Source organism: Quercus robur, chromosome 7 (assembly GCF_932294415.1).
Source record: "Quercus robur chromosome 7, dhQueRobu3.1, whole genome shotgun sequence".
Classification (NCBI taxonomy): Eukaryota; Viridiplantae; Streptophyta; class Magnoliopsida; order Fagales; family Fagaceae; genus Quercus; species Quercus robur.
Genome location: NC_065540.1, coordinates 928,702 through 948,280, shown reverse-complemented (window position 1 = coordinate 948,280; position 19,579 = coordinate 928,702). Strand labels below are relative to the sequence as shown.

Below are 19,579 nucleotides of genomic sequence, written 5' to 3'. Positions count from 1 at the left end.
GGGGGAAAATTGTCCTTTGCAATAAAACCCTCTTTTCTCTCCAAATTAGAGAGATTGGTTTTTAGTAGCGGGAGAGAAAAAATCCGGGCCCATCAAATTTCCATCATCTCTCCTATTTTCAACTAAAAACACACAAAAATAATTTTCTCTCCACTTTTCTCTCCTATTTTTCATCCTCCCTAAAATTTTTCCAACCAAACGGATCTTATGAGTGTTTTTGAGTGAAAATAAGGTGGATGGAAAATGAGGGAGAAAAAAATAGGAGAAATTTTGTGTGAAATGGGTGTTTGGTCAATCTCCCAAATTAGATAAAAAATGGGGAGGAAAAAAGGTTGGATGAAATTATTCATTTGCTCTCCCTAGAACTAAAATCAATGTTGACTCATTTTTTTTATTGGTTTTTAAATTCAACATTTAGTTTGCTAATTTTATTCCAAAACAATACTTTCTTTTTTCCCTTTATAAAATACTATATAAAAAAGAGTAATACTTTATGGTCACAAACTATTTTACAATATTTTTACAAACTATTAATGTAATAAATTTTTACTGGGTCTCATTTAGGTCCACCACTATTATTTTTTTGCATGCCAATAGTCATTCACCATATCAGCAATTTGTAAAATATTTTATATTTATAGCATTTTCCTATAAAAAAAAAGTTACGCAATAGAGTATGAGAGTAAATTTATACAAACTCTATTTTCTATTTCTCTATTTTTCCACTCTTTAATTATCAAACACAAGTGAGTAAAACTAAAGTCTCTTTTTATATTCTCAGTTTCTCACATTTTCAGTTTCTTTCCCTTTTTCTATTCTCATACTTTTCTATTCTCGTACTTTTTCATTCCGCTGACCAAGCAAGTTCATATATAAACCAATATATCAATTTAAAGTCTAAACATTTACCCAATAATTATAATAATATTAAAACTGCAAAAATTCAAATACCACATAAAATGACACAACTTGTGTCATAATTGTCCACGTGGCAGCTTGTGAGTTGTGGAGAAAAAGTGATAGATCTATGTAAAAATAACAAGTAGCCAATTATAATTTGACACATAAGATAATTGTAGCAAAAGTTATGATGTACTAGAACTATCCTTAAAACAGTTTTATTTTATTAATAATGGGTCATGAACTTATGTTAACATATGCCGTCACAAGCTCATAAGCAATTGTTAATAAACAATAAAAAGTTTTGACATCACTTTTATGAGGAATCAAAAAAACTATTAAAATATTAATTATTTTTTTTTCTTTTTCCATAAAAACTTTATTTAATTGGATTCTTAACTAGTGCCATGTTAGGATTTTCCTTATTTTATTAAGGTGTGAAACTTTTTTCATGTCTCCTTTGTCATTTCCAATGCCTAATCACGTGTCTTGCTCTCAGGAAAAAAAAAAAAAAAAAAAAAAAAAAAAAAAAACCAACTGAAGAAGTACCAGCGGACGAAACGAGGAAAGAAGAAGAAGAAGAAGAAGAATTAGACTCTGCCAAGGCCTGGGTTCAACCTGGAAAGGTAAGGTAAAAGTTATGTTATTTTTTATTCATTAATTATTTCCTTGTTTGCCTTTACTTTAGAGCTGTAATTTATTGACCAAAGAATGGAACAGAAACGAAGTAAAACTAGGTGACAACTTGGAATGAAAGACCAGGTGCAGGTAACATGATAACTCAGTCGAAAAAAAAAGCCCTAAGAATCAGGAAAAAAAACAAAAACCATCAACTGCACAATTCAAATCCAACAATCCAAATCAATATATCACAACAACACATATAAAAAGCTCAGAAAAGAGAGAGAAAAAAAAGAAGAAAAAAAAGTAATAAACTAGCCGTTACAATTTGTCTTGTGGGTCATTTGACTTTACTCCAACGTTCAGCAAAAAAAAAAAAAAGACTTTGCTCCAACGGTCATATTTTGAAATATGGCCGTTGTGCCTCTCAGCTCTCTCACTCTATATCTTTCCCTTTCCACTCCCCATTTCTCTCCAAACAAATCCACCATTTCTGAGCTTCCAAAACTCAATTACTCACATACCCCCATTTGCCTAAAACCTCTCCAAATCAACTTTAGTTTATCGAAATCAGCTGAATTTGTCAAAAATCCTCAAATGGGTATGCACACCATCACTATGGGCACAGTGACTGATTCCCACTACCACACCCACAAGGTCTTCCTCTTCTGCAATTACATTCTCCTTGGTGCAGCCTCCAGTTGCATCTTCCTCACTCTTTCTCTCCGGCTCTTCCCGTCTATATGCGGCTTCTTCCTAATCCTCCTCCACATTTTCACCATAGCCGGAGCGGTCTTCGGCTGTGCAGCAGCCGGCTCATCGGGGCCTAGCCGGTGGTATGCAGCTCACATGGTGGCAACAGTGCTCACTGCGATATTCCAAGGCTCGGTTTCTGTGCTGATCTTCACGAGAACCGGGGATTTCCTTGGCCAATTGAAGTCCTATGTGAGGGAAGATGATGGTGCTGTGATACTGAAGTTGGCTGGTGGGTTGTGTGTGTTGATCTTTTGCTTGGAGTGGGTTGTCTTGACACTTGCATTTTTCTTGAAGTATTATGCTTATGTTGAAAGTGATAATGTTGGGGCTAATAGCTATGCAATGAGGAAGAGTTCCAAGGTGGGAGTCGTGGGACAAGAGGAGGACTTGAAAAATTGGCCATGGCCATTCCAAGTCTAAATTGATTGATACTTTGGTTTGAATGAACTTTTTTGTGGTCATGGGCATTGTCGTGCCACCACTGTGCACTGTGCCATCTCTAATCTGCGACAGGATATTTCATTATTTGTTGATTCATTGGAGTGTGAACTATTATTTATTATATTCTGATAATGTGTTTATCTTGTATCAGTCTTTTTTTGTTTTACCTATATGAATATTTATATATATGGGATTGGCCTACAAAACTGTATTTCGTTTTGAATTTTTGTTAAATTGATGGGTCTGAAATCTGTTAGCTAATTTTGCCAAATTTGTTAGATTCTTTGTGGGCTTAATTCTGGAATGCCACTATTAGTTCTTCTTCGTGTCTTTGTTATCTCGGGCTTTGTGACAAAGTTTTACCATGAATCTGAGTAAAGTAGATAAGAAGTTTTGAGAAATACTCTTCAAAACTTTGTTTTTTACAATTGCATCAATTATCTAACTTGAATTGTCTCCAACATTGTGAATCCAAAAATTGTCTCCAACATGTTTCTAAAAAAAAAAAAAAAAAATTGTCTCTCCAACATTGTTTTAGTGGAAAAAATGAAATTGCTCTCAATTCTTCCATGTTTTTGAGTTTTTGTAATTATGTATAAAAATATAATATCCGATTTGAAATTTCCAAACTATTTAGATGTGGAAAAAACTGAATATGTATGTGTTAGTTTAGATGGAGAAAGTCAAATTATTTTGTCAAATCATTTTGTGATAAACTACAGCTGAAAAGTAAAATTTTGTCAATTTCTTTTGCAGTGTGATTTGTGATAAATGAAGTTCATTAACAGATGGCCAGGCCAGCATCTGATAACAAAGTCCTTTGATCAATATGCATTTTGATCTGCTTTGTCACAGATCTGCCATGTCTCCGCCGTTTGCTACATCAGCCGTAGTAGAAATGAAAACAAAAAACAAAAAAGAAAGTTCTGGGAAGGGGAGAGAGCAGCACCAAGGAATATTTTGAAAGACACACAACCTTTAATTTGAGATAGCGATGTCTTATTTCTTATTTATACCGCACAAGACAAATTAAATAACAGTTTATTGCAGCATTGTTTTTCAAAGTTGCTGCTTGCCTCAATACTCTCACCCCCTCTGAATATAATAGAAAAAAACCTCTCCTTAAAAACCTCTTCCTCTTGAAACAAATGCAATCTGAGTCTTATGTCTTTAACTCATCAAAGAAATCTAGATTCCCACAAGAAACATAAATAAAATAATGCTCATCTAGAGATTATCATTTGATGAGATGGCCACGCAAGCATGAGAATAGTAATGGAATCCTATATCCATTGCTATCTAATAATTCATTGTCCGACTTTCTTGGAACACTTGATTGGGGAGCAACTTGGCCACCAACAAACAGCGAGTTTGTGTCCAAAACGGGCGGGATGGGTGAGAAATCACTAGGTCCATAAATATCTGGGCTCTGATTCCTTCTGTATACACTTGCAGTTCTCCTCTCTTCCTCAAGAAAGTGACCAAGAGATGGGGTATTGCTCTCGTTCACAGCATCAGTGCTTAGTTTTGAGCATAGTGAGAATAGCCAAGATTTGGGCTTGTGGTTCTTTCCTTCTCTTAAGGTTTCTGCTGTTCTCCCCCTTGTTGATCTTCGTGAAAGCTCTAAAATGCTTGAAACTCCAATTAGGCTGCCAAGTGTGATGCTTTTGTCGTGGAAGAACGACCCAGTGGACTGAAACCAATCACACAAAAATTCATGGTTAAAACACAGCATGAAAGTTCATAAAATAGTCTGAATTGATAGACATATTGCCTCTTCAGATAAGACACATTCTTACATATTTTTCTCTAGTTAAGGTACAAGTTAATGCACATTTTTTTTTGCACAAGTTAATGCACATTTGAGCAAGAGGCTTGGCTTATCTTTGATTTGAAATTATATATTGTAACCAACCCAATAATAATCCATAGTGAACAATATTTAAGAGGAAGCAATTTTTTTTTTTTTCAAAAAAAAAAAGAAAAAAGTTAATGTAGTGATATGCCACTTGAGTATAAGATTTCAATGAAAAATAAGACCATGTTTGGGGACCCTTCTAAAGCAAAATGTAAAATACAAATCAGCTAGGAGCTCTAAGTGCTAGTGATCATCTTTCTCGCGTTGTCACTACATTGAATATAGCTGAAAGCTGAGTATGAGAAGCACCAAGTACAGATTTTTTTAATACAAAGAAAAACAGATCCATATCTAAAGGAGCACTTGAAGCATATAAATGTGGGCGGACGCCATCATAGAGAACCATGTGGAAAGAGTAAAGTGATTTCAACTTTAAATAGGCATGACCAAGAGAAACTAGTTAACTAACTGCACACACACATCCAACAAATACAAAATCAGGTAGGAACATAGATGTAACTTTTGTAGAAACATTTTCTGTCCTCTAGCTCTAGGTAACATACATTGAATGTGATTCTCAACAATCATCAAAAAGGGAAAATTGGTCTGAAACTGAGATGTTCATTCTAGTCAAGTTTTTTTTTTTTAATAATTTTTTTTTTAAGTTGAAGGTCATGTCATAGTAATAAATGTGTAAACCTAAACATAACAAGAAAATGGAAAAAGTGGCAATTATTATTTCTATCATGACAGTCAAAAACTGTTTGCTAGAACACAACGTAAACAGAATTACAGAATCATCATAGAAGCAAGTATAAACAAAAGACGCATGCTGGGTTTTTTTTTTTTTTTTCTCCTTCTGTGTTCCACTACTGCTTTTTATGAGGAAAATGTGTACTGACCTCAGTATCAAGATCTGAAGAAGAAACAATGGAGGAGGTGGGAGAGCCAGTGAGCAAAGTGCTGAAGGAGACTGATCCAGACAAATCACGATTTCTCACCAACCCAACTCTTGCATTCAGTGGTCTCAACCCCAAAGGCCACCCTTCTTCCTGCATTCCAAATCAATCATCTGGGTTCAGTCATTTACTCAAAATCTCCAAAAAAAAGTCCATAAAAAGCATTCATTATCGTACATTTACTAAGTGTTTGTGAGTGCAAAAGAGAGAGAGAGAGAGAGAGAGAGAGGCAGAGGTACCTGCTGAGCCATGATTCTGTAGCCCCAAAGTCGTTAAAGAAGCGGGACTGACTGATATACTAGGAGGTCACCTCAGAGAAAGAATGAACTGTCATTCCACCATTATCACCTAATCTGACCAAGGAATTGAAAAAAGAAGTAGAAGATAAGATTGAAAAGAAAAGGAAAATGAAATGTAGAACAAGAAAAAGAGTTCAAAAGAACAGTGATTGTTTAGATAATAAAAGAAGGGATAAAAAAGAGTAATGCTTGAAGCACAAGCTGCCGCATTGCCTGTTTGAGCATACAGAGTCAAAACAAAAATACTTGGGGGAGGGAGTGTGACGTCTTACCGTTTTTTCTATGTGTCTCTCTCTGCCTCAGCAGACAAAGACTAGCTAGCGGAAGGAGATGCAACTCATGGAAATAAGAATAATTTTTGTACGGGGGAGTGACACAAAAAGGGGACACAGTAAGGCAAGGAGGACCAGAGGAAGGCTACTTTCCTTTTCTTTTTTGGCTATAAATTACTAGAATAGCCCTTCATATATTGGATTATTTTTGTTGCTTTGATTTGTTGTTTAAACAAATCACAATCGTCCACCTGGCTATATTTTTATGACTTTTATAGAAACACAAAATCTAATGCTGGTGCTTAAAAACTCACTTCCTTATTGGAGATTATTTGAAAACCATATCTCTTTTCATAGAAAAATACTGTCAACGCTGAAAATGGAGAAATTATTAAGTACACCTAAACATTGCTAAAATGATCCTCCCAACCAATGAAATAATGTCATATATGCAAATGTGAGTTAGATTCTTAATCAACACAAAAATAAAAAAATAAAATAATTACTAAACAATATCACATTTGCATAAATAGCAGAATTTTATCTGTTAAAATGACTAAGAATACCATTTCAGCAATCCTCCATGACTTAATAATTTATCCTAAAAATCAAAATTTAAGAAAGAATATCAATTTTGGTCCACGGTAGGTTATACTTGGCAGGTCCATTATTCCAATCTTTGTGGTCCATTTCATGCAGCATCTATTTTTGTGATTTTATACGTTGGCATAATAATCTCATAGTAATACATGGGGCTTGTGAAGCTAATTTTGTGGAACGTATTGCCACCACGGATGATGGGTTATTATTTTTCAATATGGGGGAGGAGGACAATATGCCTTGTTAAAGACTGAAAAAACTGAAAAAGGAAATCGTTGTGCTTTGGTATATATCAACTGTTTCGTCATCCTGTCTTTGGAGGCCAACTTTTTCTTTTTGGTCCAAAAGCTCTATTCTCTTACTCCCTTGTCCAAAACAAGCTCCCTTCGCTATCATGCAATTCTGCCCAAGCTCTGACACATTCTGCATATGTTCTCAAAAGTCTCAAACTCTTCAATTTCATCATGATTTTTGGATTGTTGCACAACAAGAGCAAAAATAGACGTTATTCTCCATATTCCTGCCTTCCCTTCTTGTTCATTTCCCCTAGGAGGGGAGAAAAATGAAATTTCATCTCTTTATATATGCATGTTTCAATGGCTTTCACTTGTTGAAGGAACAATTAGGCTCACTCGAACAAGCATATAGTCATCTACAGAATCTTGTTTTACCTCATTTTTACAAGGGTCCCGTTAATGTGGGCCCTTATGGTACATATTAGTAAAATCATATTTACAATTCACGGTCAAATCAGTGTAAATATGTTGACTGGTGAGAGCTTTTTGCTGACACCATACCCAGTCTGAATCTGATAATTTCTTAACACAATTCAGAGGATGTGGTGGACCAGAATTGCTGACTGGATTCGAGGTTGATGTTTCTCATCTTTGGCCTTGGCTTGCACCTGGTCGATATTCTCCAATTCCAAGCAGGTCCTGCAAATGTAAAACTACAGATGTGAGCTTTCACTTTTCAGCAGAAAAGTAGGCTATATTAATAATAATAAAAATCCCCTTCTACATTTCACTTTGTTTTACAAAGATGTCTCTAATCACAAAAATTTAACAATGAGAACAAGATAGCTTAAAACTCAAATGGTGAAACAGATCCATTTCCCCATTATCCATCAAATTCTTTGGAGAAAGTGAATCATCAATATCTAAAAGAAAGCAAATTATCATTGTGGGACTGGGGAATGTCACATGCATATTGTGCCAACTCGAGTGTGCTATGGGAAAAAAAAAGGGAAAAAAGAAGAATAATAAGGGAATTTCAATTGTATGCAAGAAAATCTTGATGTTACACATAGCTAATCCAGCATGCAGCAGGGTATAGACCATCAAATTGTACAAATAATGACTTCATAGCATTGGAAATGAAACAATGCAAATTAGAATCATGGGTCATGCACCATTTTCTAATGGTTAGCTAAGGAGAAGAAAGGCTCAGGTATTAGTTAATGAGGCAAGACAGCATATCCTAATATGAATGATACAAATAATGCAATATTTGAGTCATTTACAGGACAGCCAGTGAAGCTTGCAAGCATCTAAATCCATGACACATTGTTGTAGCACTTCCAGACTAAAATTATCTGAAAATGTTGTCTTTGTGTCTAGAAATCTTTCCCAAATTCCAACATTTGATCAGTGTCTTGCATAATCTTCATAATGAAAGCTCTGATACTATCTTCATACAATAGAGGTATCACCAACTTGTAACATTGAGACTTGACAACAGCTAGCTTCAAGAGACTAAAATTTTAATGCAAGCACATATTTAACATTCAGGAAAATTTTCTTAATGAAAAATACTTGAAATTTTATACTGTTTAACAAAAATTCTACTTTTGTCTTCTAGACTACATGTTGTGCAAACAATGGCAATGGCAATTGTCTGTAGACCAAAGGGCATCACCTCCCTCCTCTAAACAAAGAGTGAAGGGTGGGCCATAGGTTCAACCTAGGTGTGACATTTATCTTTGCCTTGAAGAAACAATATGTGACCAATGGCAATCAACTCAATGTAACTTACTGAGCTATACTACTTGTTCCATTTTATTATTTATGGCATCTATAGGATCCACAGAAAGAAAAGAAACGATACTAAAGCTACATACTAACAATATGATAAGACTCTAAGCTGATCCAAGCTTCAGCCAATGATTATGACGCTAGTCTAACATCAAAGCTTACTGTCTATGTAAACCAGTGAAAATGCAACAATCATATGAACAGCTAGTTGTTGAATATCAATAGCATATTTAGGCACAAGCCAACTGCAAGAAGAAAAGATATACCTGGCATGATTTATTTTTCGCTCTGGTCTCTGCTGTACTGGGTATATCATGATTTGGTTTTAAAAATCTCTTCTCACGCCGCTCACATGAGCCCCACCCATCTGAGAACCTACCACCTCTAGCAACAAAAGAAAAGAATAGCAAATCATAGTCAGAACAAATAATACATTAGATATACTAACAATATGGTTTAATACTCAAAAGCCAGATAACATACTGCATGTATGCCCGAACCACAAATTCAGCACGCTGAACGTTTCGATTTTCATCAAATTCAATAGTCTTGTCTCTGATTTCAAAAGAGAGGTTGAAGTAGAATGATATCTTCCTCCACCCTGCTTAATACAGACATCGGATGTTATGTTTATTGCTTCATGTTGAAACAGCAAGAGAGGAGATACCCATAATCTTTTACCTGATTTTTTTATGAAAGGGTTTCCAGAAATCATCACGTAATCACTTCTCTCCAATATCTGTCCATTGACAGGATTTGATTAGAACAAATTGCATGAAATTCCTTTGGAGTGTACGATGTGTGGCATGTGCACCCATCCATTACAGGAGCATGTAACAACTAACACTATATTGTGTCTGTGCAGATATTTTAAGTTCATTCCAAACATATGATAGAAATTCAATATTCAAGCATGAGATGCTTCAAAAATTCATCTAAACAAGCAGGGAAATAGTAACTTAAGCCTGTAGGACAGTAAGAGGTGTAAAGTAAAAGTAAAAGGGAAAACTAAGTAAATTCAAATTTAAAAAGTTGCTAGCTGAAATCCAAAAAGGCAACAGAGACATTAATGAAAACAACTGCACTAAAGTCTAAAGGGTTGTCTTATAAAAGGTACACTTGGGCTAGAACACTTGGGTTTTACTTTTACCACTTCTTAAGTTAAACATACAACAAAAATCAAATTCACCAAAAGGCCTGACCAGAGAGAAGAAATGGGGAACATAGGAAGGTTCTGAAGAAACTTCCAACCAAAGAACAAGGGTTGTGTCACATTAGAGGCACTAGTCTACAATAGGACGTATTTCAAATTACACCAATTTATAAGACACATTCTACCATGTGCTTGTAGTTGTGTCTCATCAACATAATGCTGGTCTGAGTGCTCTCTATCACTAATCCAAAGGACACCCATTGTTACATGAATTAAAATCTTACATGTCCTATTATAAGTGAGTAACATATATTGATCATACCTGTCAAACACCAAAACACAATGGTTTTTACTACAGTACTACTAAATTGTCTCTTCTTTAATCTTACATCAGTACTTTATACTATGAATTAAACCCTTACAACCGAATACAAATCCTCTGAAACAATAGGCAAATTTATCACATATAACATATGTCATACATTTAACAAAAACAAAAATACAATTCATTAGAATCCGAGTCCATCATTGTTGAAATGATTTAACATTTTGTGTTTCTTACGTGCCACGCTTAAAAAAAATAAATAAATAAAATTGATTTCACACAAGCAAAATCAACTTAATCCAATATATAACATAAAAATTAATTTTGAAACTCAAATCAAAGTAAATTACCGCCATAGCTGCATTCTGATACTCCTTAAACAGTGAAACTGAAGGGAACCTCCCAGACAAGCTATGCACCATATGCTTCTCCTCGCTCCGCCCATAGCTTTCCGAACGACGACTAAGCTCCTTCACACTGAACTTCCCAATCTCCGGCGACAAATGCGCTTCCGGCGACGAATACACCGGAGTGGTCGGCGTGCGCTGCACGTTTTTGAGCACGATAAGAGGACTGGTCTCGCTAGCTTCCGAAGCACAAGTCCTTGCGACCTTCCGCGGCGGGCGATAGACCCAGGGTTCTTGAATCACCTCGCCTTGGACCGAAACCCTAGATTTGGTGTCGGACTGGTTGGAGTTTGGGGTTTTAGGGTATTTAGAGAGCTTTGATGGCGGCGAGGGGTTTGAGATTGGGGATAGGGATTGGAAATTGGGGGATCTGATAGCGAGGGATTTGGAGGCGGAATGAGAGGCCACGGCGGAGTCGATTACGGCCCATAAATCTGCGTCGTCGAGGTCCCTGTCGTCGGAGACAGAGTGAGGAACTATGGAGGCCATTTTTTTGGTATTGAGGCTTGGGAGTTTTTGAAGACTGGAAATAGAGCTTTAATAAATTTGTGAGAGGTTTATGATTTTGAGCTGAGAGGTAAGAAGATCTGGTTTCTTCTCAAGTCTCAATTCTTTCTGAAGAAATAAAAGGGCAGCAGTGCTGGGCACGGCGCGCGAGAAGATGTTTTTTAAATTCAAATTTGTGTGATGCGAGGAAACGGTGTCGTAACACTTTACTTTGTGTTGCTGTTTGAATTTGGTGAACAAATTCTATAATAATTTCACTTTTTTTTTTATTATCTAATTTTTAGTGTTCAATTTTCTTAAATGACATGGCTGCCTGTACACTTTTATAGAGTTGTAAATTTGAATCCGAATTACGAAATTGAGGAAATGGACAATATTTGAAATTGAGGGATCCAATTCCAACCAACCACAGCATATGCTCATTCATTGCTCACCAATGAAACAAATTAAGGTTTCATCTTTCTTTTCTTTTTTTTTTTGAGTAGAACACGTGGTGCACAATATGAATCCTCTAAGTTTATGCAATCTTTACACTAAATTGTAGACGGTAAATAAAATTGGTGTAAGTGATAGTATAGTAATAATGACATCTTTTGTGATACTTTATATTTGTGATTTAAACCATACTAGTTTTCCTTCCCCCACTATCTATGAGTCTAAAAAAATGTAAACAAATCAAACCAAGTTGAGTATTAAAAATTCAAAATTGTTTATTTAATTACGTAAAATTTAAATACTGAACATTAGGTTTTTTAAAAAAAAAATATGAACATATAATTCAATTGAATTTAATTGTAGTTGAAAAAGATTTGTGTTTTATTGGTCAATAGAACAATGTGTTTGAACTTAATTGAGGAACTTAATGTACAACACCTAAGGAACTCTAAAGAATTCCTAATCAACTTTGTTTCAAACAAAGTTCATAACCAAGTTAGATTATATGTTTATGTTTAGTTTATTGTTTTGTTGATCACGAGTTACTTGATTAATGTATCATTTCCCTGCATATAATATACACCAAGATTAAATATTTTGTCCTTTTATTATAAATATATGCTAATAATTAAGAAATAAATTATAATTGAAATTATATTGTTTGAGTTAATTAAATAGAATTATTTTCATAAATAAATTTTGTTGAGGTCTAAAAAGGATCATAGTGAAGGAAGCCCAAAAGAATGAGTCAAGCCCAAAAGGAAAAATCAAGCTAAGCCTAAAGTAGCAGATGCAGGAGACCCATGAAGGAATAAAAAAGGCCTAGGGGATCTTGAGGCCCAGACGAAGAAGCATCCAAAAAAAAGAGAACCACGACAAGGGATAAGAAGTAAGGATCCTCAGGAACCATCAAGAGGCGTGGATCCTTTCAGGTACAAAGACAAAGGAAGACTAGGACAGCTCGAAAGAAAAAGACAGAAGAAGAAAATAAGAAACAAAAGCAAAAGAACACAAGCGCCAGTAGAACCCAGCGACCTCTCATGGCACAGACAGAAAAAAACCTCGGGGAACCCGAATAGGGAAGCACAAAAAAAAGAATGATAACAAGCGGCTTTCAAGTTGGCAGAACAGGATTCCGCCCAGATAGGAAAGAAAAGGGAAAAGTGGAAACTGCCAAAAAACAGGGATGCCGAAAAGTGCATACCTCAGCACATCCCAAAGAAGATGGCCAACCAGGAACTTTCAAAAGAATCAGAACTGAAAGAAGGAAAGAATGAGAAAAAACGGAAATGGGACTTACCGAGTGATAGGTACAGGACGTGCTTTGTTTGCAAAAGGGAAAAACAGGGGAACCAACGGTTCCCCAGGAAGACCAAAACTCCATTATAAAAGGAAGGGATGGGTTGCGAAGAAAGGGCAGCGAAAAAAAGAGAGAAGCACAAAAAAAGAAGAGATTTTCTAGATAAAAAAAAATTATCAGTAAATCTGTGGTGAAGAGAGAGAAAAAATACTAAGGGAAAAACAAATATTGCTTTCCGGTATCCTGTAAAAGCCACTATTGCACATACTCAGATTTAAAGAGAATCAAACTTTGCAAGTTTTGAAGGCTGAAATAGCCACTCAAGACTATAATTTTTGAACTCGATTGAACATTGTATCACGTCCTAGTGAGCTTTCTGTAATTAAACAGACAATGTATTAATGAAATATGCCTCATATTTCCCATGATCCCCTCAGCATTAATTTTGTATCACATTGCTAATCCCGTTTTCTTTCCTTCTTAATTTATCTTGTTGGTTTTTTTTTTGGCATTCTTCAATACGGATATCCTTGCTTGTCATTTTTTATATTGTCAGGAGCATCCCCTGTATACCACTTGATTCTTAAACAGCTCGTTAGCTGCGGTGAGTCAAGGCCTGGTTCATCAAACCTTTTATTTAGGCCCGGGATCCTTGGGCCTAAGTGTCACAAAAAAGGGCATTCTCACAAATTTATTTTAAAAATAGATTAACCAAGCATGTTACGAATTATATAAAATTTATAGTATGAAATAAACTATTTTATAATTTCAATAAATTATAAACATTAATTTGATTTTATATTAATTTATTTACAATTTTACACCATCCAATCTCAAGACTATATATATATATATATATATATAAATAAATCAGAGTTTTCTACTCATAAGTTTTGTAGGGACACAAAATCTTTAACGGCCCAACAACGATGTTGGGCTCGCCCCTCACAATAATATTTGTAGAGAGTGAGATTAAAAGGCCAGCGTTGGATCACAGGGGGACATTTCGGGCCGGACTTTAGGTGAACTAACATGAGATAAAGCTTTGGGCTGGATATTCAGGCCCTTTAATCATGTGTCTAGGAGGATTTGGCTCCTCGGATCATGTCCGAGGAGCGATGGTGTTGTCCTCGGTTACCCGTCGGCGGGTTTTTAGGTGGTGTCCGGCGTATATTCTCCAGGCATTCTCTTTCATCAAGTCTTTTTCAGAAGCTCGATGAGAGAGCCCCCTCCTTTGGTCATATAACATTCTCTTTTATACTAGTCTACGTTTGTTGTCCTACGTCCACGTGTAGGGTCGATCTTTCTAGGACAGCTATCTGTCCCATCAGTCTAATCCCAAAGATTGCTGGAGATGATCCATAATGCCTAAGATTTCGGCCCTGTTAGGGGCAGTGCCATGTCAGGGAAGGGCATTAAAGACAACTTCCCCAGGATATTTTCTGATCTTTCTAGCTTACTCGTATTCCATTACTATCCCTGAGGTTTCGGACCTGCCGAGGACGAAACCGTCCTCGGCTATGTCTTCGGGCTATTTTTATGTTTCCTAATTTCGAGCTTGGGCCCTGGCCTCCTTCAATTTAAGACCGGTGGGCTTCCCATAAGCGTGTGGGCCGGACCCATAAATTATTGGACCCCACATTAGCCCCTCAAAATCCTGCTGTCCAACATCATGGTAGGACAGGTGGATTTTGATGATGTCAAGCCCTTATTGCCGTTCACTTTCTTCGGATCTTGATCAACATTGGCGACTCTTCCCCTCCACAAGGAACGCACCGGTCTACGAGCCGTTTTTCCTGGATTTGCGCACGCTGCCGTTATGCTGCGTGGTTATCTGCAGCGTGTCTTTAATGTCTTCCCATTTACGAGGCCTCCCAAATGCAACGGTTACTGATGGTGTGGGAGAACGAAACGGCGCGTTATACTCTGGATTTCCCTGGGGATCTGAATATGTCACATACCCTCTTCTTCGTTCCCTATATAAAGAGAGAAGACAGAGGGTGACTCTCTCATATCTGAATCCCTCACGTTCTTCTCAGAATCCACTTCCTCCATCCGACTCCTCCCCACTCAATAATACTTCTCTCATAGTAATCCACCATGAACAAATCCTTCCTTTCCCAGAAATGCCATGTCCTGATAAAACTTGAGACGGCTCGGTCAGGGTAAGGATGGCGGAGGCTTAAGATTTGCCTCCCCATTCTTTTAGCCAAAATCCGAAGCAGGGACTCGTCACACCCCATTTCTGGTGTGACCGAGTCGAAAACCTCCCTTGTCATCTCCATCCGCTCTCTCATGAGCATACCTAATATGGCTCCCCTTCTCCCTCTTTTGCTCCTTTTACTTTCTTTTCATTGCTTCCCTCTTCTTCTCCTCCTTCCCGCTCATGTCCTCCATCTTCTTTTTCCCTTGGATTCTTTAGTGACAAGAGCTTGCTGAAGTGCTTCCATGTCTTCTAATTCTTCTTCCTTCTCCTTCATTATTTTTGTATAAGGATCTTCTCCTGATATGAGCAGTACTGAGGCATAGATTTCAGAAAGACTTTGAAGGCGAATTCAGAAGACACCTGATGTTTTACTTGTGTTACGGATGTTGTTACTGTCTTAGCAGTTCATTTTTTGTATAGGCTCGTTTAAGCCTTTCCTTGTACGTTGTAACAATTTTTCATATTAATAAAAGTTATCGTTACTCTATTTCGTATGTCTTGTTTATATATTTTAACAAATGTGAAAGCGCTGCTCGGCATAATAGTATAGCATTTCAATCGATAATAAATAAGGCCAAAGTAATTGTTGATAAAAAGATGCCACGATGACTTTAACAAAATTATTATTCAACATAGCAATCCGACCAGTGAGGAATGAGACTTATCTTAAAATTAGCCGTGATGGGTATTAAATGCTTCAATAAGATGTAAGAAGTAGCTATCCGAGGACGTGTTACCCACCGGATGAATGGCCTCTTTAGGTTGACGATCATTAGGTTGTTCTGCCATTTTCATGATACGCGAGACTTAACCCTTTCCAGTATTTAAGCCGAGAAATTTCTTCATTCGGGCAGTTGATTTCCCAAGCAGCCTGAGTCCGAGGACTTTGCAAAACCTGGGTTTTGTTCAAGACTTATGCGTTTTATCTTATGTACTTGACTTTTTCCCTTTAGGCTTGAGTCCGAGACTTGGGTCTTTATCGATACTAGGTTTTCCCTTTTAGCTTGGGTCCGAGGACCATGCAAGCCTTAGGTTCTATCCGGGACCAATGTCTGCATTAGTACTTGGTCTTCCCTTTCAGCTTGAGTCCGAGGACCATGCAAGCCTTAAGTTCTGTCCGAGACCGATGTCTGCATCAGTACTTGGTTTTTCCTTTCAGCTTGAGTCCGAGGATGATGCAAGCCTTAGGTTCTGTCCGAGACCAATGTCCGCATTAGTACTTGGTTTTCCCTTTTAGCCTGGGTCCGAGGATCATGCAAGCCTTAGGTTCTGTCCAAGACCAACGTCTGCATCAGTACTTGGTTTTCCCTTTTAGCTTGAGTCCGAGGACCATGCAAGCCTTAGGTTCTGTCCAAGACCAATGTCTGCATTAGTACTTGGTTTTCCCTTTTAGCTTGAGTCCGAGGACCATGCAAGCCCTAGGTTCTGTCCAAGACCAATGTCCGCATTAGTACTTGGTTTTCCCTTTTAGCCTGGGTCCGAGGATCATGCAAGCCTTAGGTTCTGTCCAAGACCAACGTCTGCATTAGTACTTGGTTTTCCCTTTCATTAGGCATTTCCCGAGGTGCCGAACAGGGTGTCCTTGGGCCTTTATGCAAAATGGGCCTGGGTCGCGAATTCAATGAACCCGCGGATTAAGAGATATTTCTGCAACCTCTGGCCATGCAGTACTTCTCTGACGCCCCAAAGATCGAGGCGCGTCTTTACGAGGCTCCTTCAGTCTTTTGGCTGCAGTTGACGTTGGAAGTTGAGCCAAGACCACTTTGTCTGTAGCGCTCCTTGGGACGCCGCGTGAGTTGACTGTCACTATCTTGTCTTTTCAAATAAATAGGAGGGAGAGAGGGTTGCTTTATATATACACCCAGCCTTTTAGTTTTCTCCCACATCACGCTTCCCATACCCGGAGCTCTCCTTTCTTGGCATAACATGTCGAAAGCGAGGGTTGGGAAGAAAGAACTTCCTCCGCCGCAGAGGCGCCGTGTCTTCATGAGGCTTATAACAGTAAGGTATGGGCACAGGAAACACAAGTTCAGGAGGGTGCTCCATCTCCACCGAGGGGGCTCCATCTCCACCGAGGGGGAAAGGAATCTTCCCCTCTTTTAGTCAAAATCCGAAGCAGGTTCTGTCCATGCCAGAGTTTTGGTGCGGCAGAAGAAGGGTTTTCCTCCATCAGCGCCTCTGCTTTGCGGCAGGCGTATATTTAGAGAAAGCCCCACCACCTCCAACTCCCTGCACCTTTTCTTCAACGGTGTCAGGTTCAAGTTGGGTCTCTTGCGCTGCCTGAGTTATGGGCAGGTAAGGGTGCGGGGGAAGAATAAGGTCTCGGAACTGTAGCCAACCTTTCCTCCGACATACCTCTTCGGCTTTCTCCAGCTTTCTTGTATTTTTCTTTTTCTTGATTATGTAGTAAGCTTTGACGTAGGCTGATTCCAGCTTTTCGTTTGTACACTGTACTATTTCTTCATCGCAATAAAAATGGAAATTGATTTACATGTTTTAAGCGTTGGTCTAATGGGCAACACAACTTTGTGAACGAATGTGCTCTATGTATGTGTTGCTTTGAAAATATTTGTGATAAAGCTACTTTGAAGCATAATCTAACCAACTCTCGTCTGTCAGCACTATCAGGCATTATATCGATAACTTGTAATAAATCAAACTTAAGAAACTAACCGGAATATCAGTTGGGTACTCTGTGATAAGCGCGTGAATATCGTCTAAGGCTGATGATTTATAAATATTCCATGCGAGCAATCGACTGGGAGTTAGGGGACTCCGATGGCGCTTTTGCGTACTTGGTTTCCCCATAGGCTTGAGTCCGAGGACCATGCAATGCCTTGGTTCTGTCCATTACTTGTAAGATTTCTTTTTTGTACTTGGTTTCCCCATAGGCTTGGGTCCGAGGACCATGCAAGGCCTTGGTTCTGTCCATTACTTGTAAGATTTCTTTTTTGTACTTGGTTTCCCCATAGGCTTGGGTCCGAGGACCATGCAAGGCCTTGGTTCTATCCATTACTTGTAAGATTTCTTTTTTGTACTTGGTTTCCCCATAGGCTTGGGTCCGAGGACCATGCAAGGCCTTGGTTCTGTCCATTACTTGTAAGATTTCTTTTTTGTACTTGGTTTCCCCATAGGCTTGGGTCCGAGGACCATGCAAGGCCTTGGTTCTGTCCATGACTTGTAAGATTTCTTTTCTGTACTTGGTTTCCCCCATAGGCTTGGGTCCGAGGACCATGCAAGGCCTTGGTTCTGTCCATTACTTGTAAGATTTCTTTTCTGTACTTGGTTTCCCCATAGGCTTGGGTCCGAGGACCATGCAAGGCCTTGGTTCTGTCCATTACTTGTAAGATTTCTTTTCTGTACTTGGTTTCCCCATAGGCTTGGGTCCGAGGACCATGCAAGGCCTTGGTTCTGTCCATTACTTGTAAGATTTCTTTTTTGTACTTGGTTTCCCCATAGGCTTGGGTCCGAGGACCATGCAAGGCTTTGGTTCTGTCCATTACTTGTAAGATTTCTTTTTTGTACTTGGTTTCCCCATAGGCTTGGGTCCGAGGACCATGCAAGGCCTTGGTTCTGTCCATTACTTGTAAGATTTCTTTTTTGTACTTGGTTTCCCCATAGGCTTGGGTCCGAGGACCATGCAAGGCCTTGGTTCTGTCCATTACTTGTAAGATTTCTTTTCTGTACTTGGTTTCCCCATAGGCTTGGGTCCGAGGACCATGCAAGACCTTGGTTCTGTCCATTACTTGTAAGATTTCTTTTCTGTACTTGGTTTCCCCATAGGCTTGGGTCCGAGGACCATGCAAGGCCTTGGTTCTGTCCATTACTTGTAAGATTTCTTTTTTGTACTTGGTTTCCCCATAGGCTTGGGTCCGAGGACCATGCAAGGCCTTGGTTCTGTCCATTACTTGTAAGATTTCTTTTCTGTACTTGGTTTCCCCATAGGCTTGGGTCCGAGGACCATGCAAGGCCTTGGTTCTGTCCATTACTTGTAAGATTTCTTTTTAAGTAGTTGGTTTCCCCAGAGGCTTGGGTCCGAGGACCATGCAAGGCCTTGGTTCTGTCCAAAACTTGTTGGAGATCAGCCCTTAGACCATGGCGGGGGGGGGGGGGATTTGGCCTGAAGCCGGAAGCCCCTAGAGCTGTCCGCGCTGTTGACACTGCAGGGCGTAGCCCCTAGCAAAAATTCGGGTCGGAGCAACGACGGCATATCGCCGGAGATGGAGGGAATCCCACGAACCTCAGCTGGCTAGAGAGTTGACTCAAACACCTCCTACGCCAACGCGCAAGCCTTTCCCACAGACGGCGCCAATTGTAGGGACACAAAATCTTTAACGGCCCAACAACGATGTTAGGCTCGCCCCTCACAATAATATTTGTAGAGAGTGGGATTAAAAGGCCAGCGTTGGATCACAGGGGGACATTTCGGGCCGGACTTTAGGTGAACTAACATGAGATAAAGCTTTGGGCTAGATATTCAGGCCCTTTAATCATGTGTCTAGGAGGA

General features: G+C 38.6%; 3 protein-coding genes across 4 annotated transcripts; 1 reads left to right on the top strand and 2 right to left on the bottom strand.

Annotated features, from left to right (window-relative positions):
- The first annotated feature begins 1,917 nt into the window (after window positions 1–1,917).
- LOC126691615 (uncharacterized) lies at window positions 1,918–2,941 on the top strand. The gene has a single exon (XM_050386659.1). It carries the CDS (start codon window positions 1,933–1,935, stop codon window positions 2,695–2,697), a length of 765 nt encoding a protein of 254 aa, XP_050242616.1. The 5' UTR covers window positions 1,918–1,932; the 3' UTR covers window positions 2,698–2,941.
- A 733-nt stretch (window positions 2,942–3,674) lies between these two features.
- LOC126691616 (uncharacterized protein At3g17950-like) lies at window positions 3,675–6,231 on the bottom strand. 2 transcript variants are annotated; one of them, XM_050386660.1, is made up of 4 exons: window positions 6,107–6,231; window positions 5,775–5,888; window positions 5,479–5,628; window positions 3,675–4,411 (listed from the first exon to the last, which is right to left on the bottom strand). In XM_050386660.1, the coding sequence occupies exons 2-4, from the start codon at window positions 5,784–5,786 to the stop codon at window positions 3,956–3,958; spliced, it is 618 nt and encodes a 205-aa protein (XP_050242617.1). In that variant the 5' UTR covers window positions 5,787–5,888; window positions 6,107–6,231; the 3' UTR covers window positions 3,675–3,955. The 2 variants fall into 2 exon arrangements, with proteins under 2 accessions (XP_050242617.1, XP_050242618.1); XM_050386661.1 differs by having other exon boundaries at window positions 5,775–5,883; window positions 6,107–6,202.
- Window positions 6,232–6,970: 739 nt separating this feature from the next.
- On the bottom strand, window positions 6,971–11,284 carry LOC126691614 (uncharacterized). Its single transcript, XM_050386657.1, has 5 exons — window positions 10,568–11,284; window positions 9,421–9,478; window positions 9,223–9,340; window positions 9,006–9,123; window positions 6,971–7,641 (listed from the first exon to the last, which is right to left on the bottom strand). The coding sequence occupies exons 1-5, from the start codon at window positions 11,111–11,113 to the stop codon at window positions 7,588–7,590; spliced, it is 894 nt and encodes a 297-aa protein (XP_050242614.1). The 5' UTR covers window positions 11,114–11,284; the 3' UTR covers window positions 6,971–7,587.
- Window positions 11,285–19,579: the final 8,295 nt, after the last annotated feature.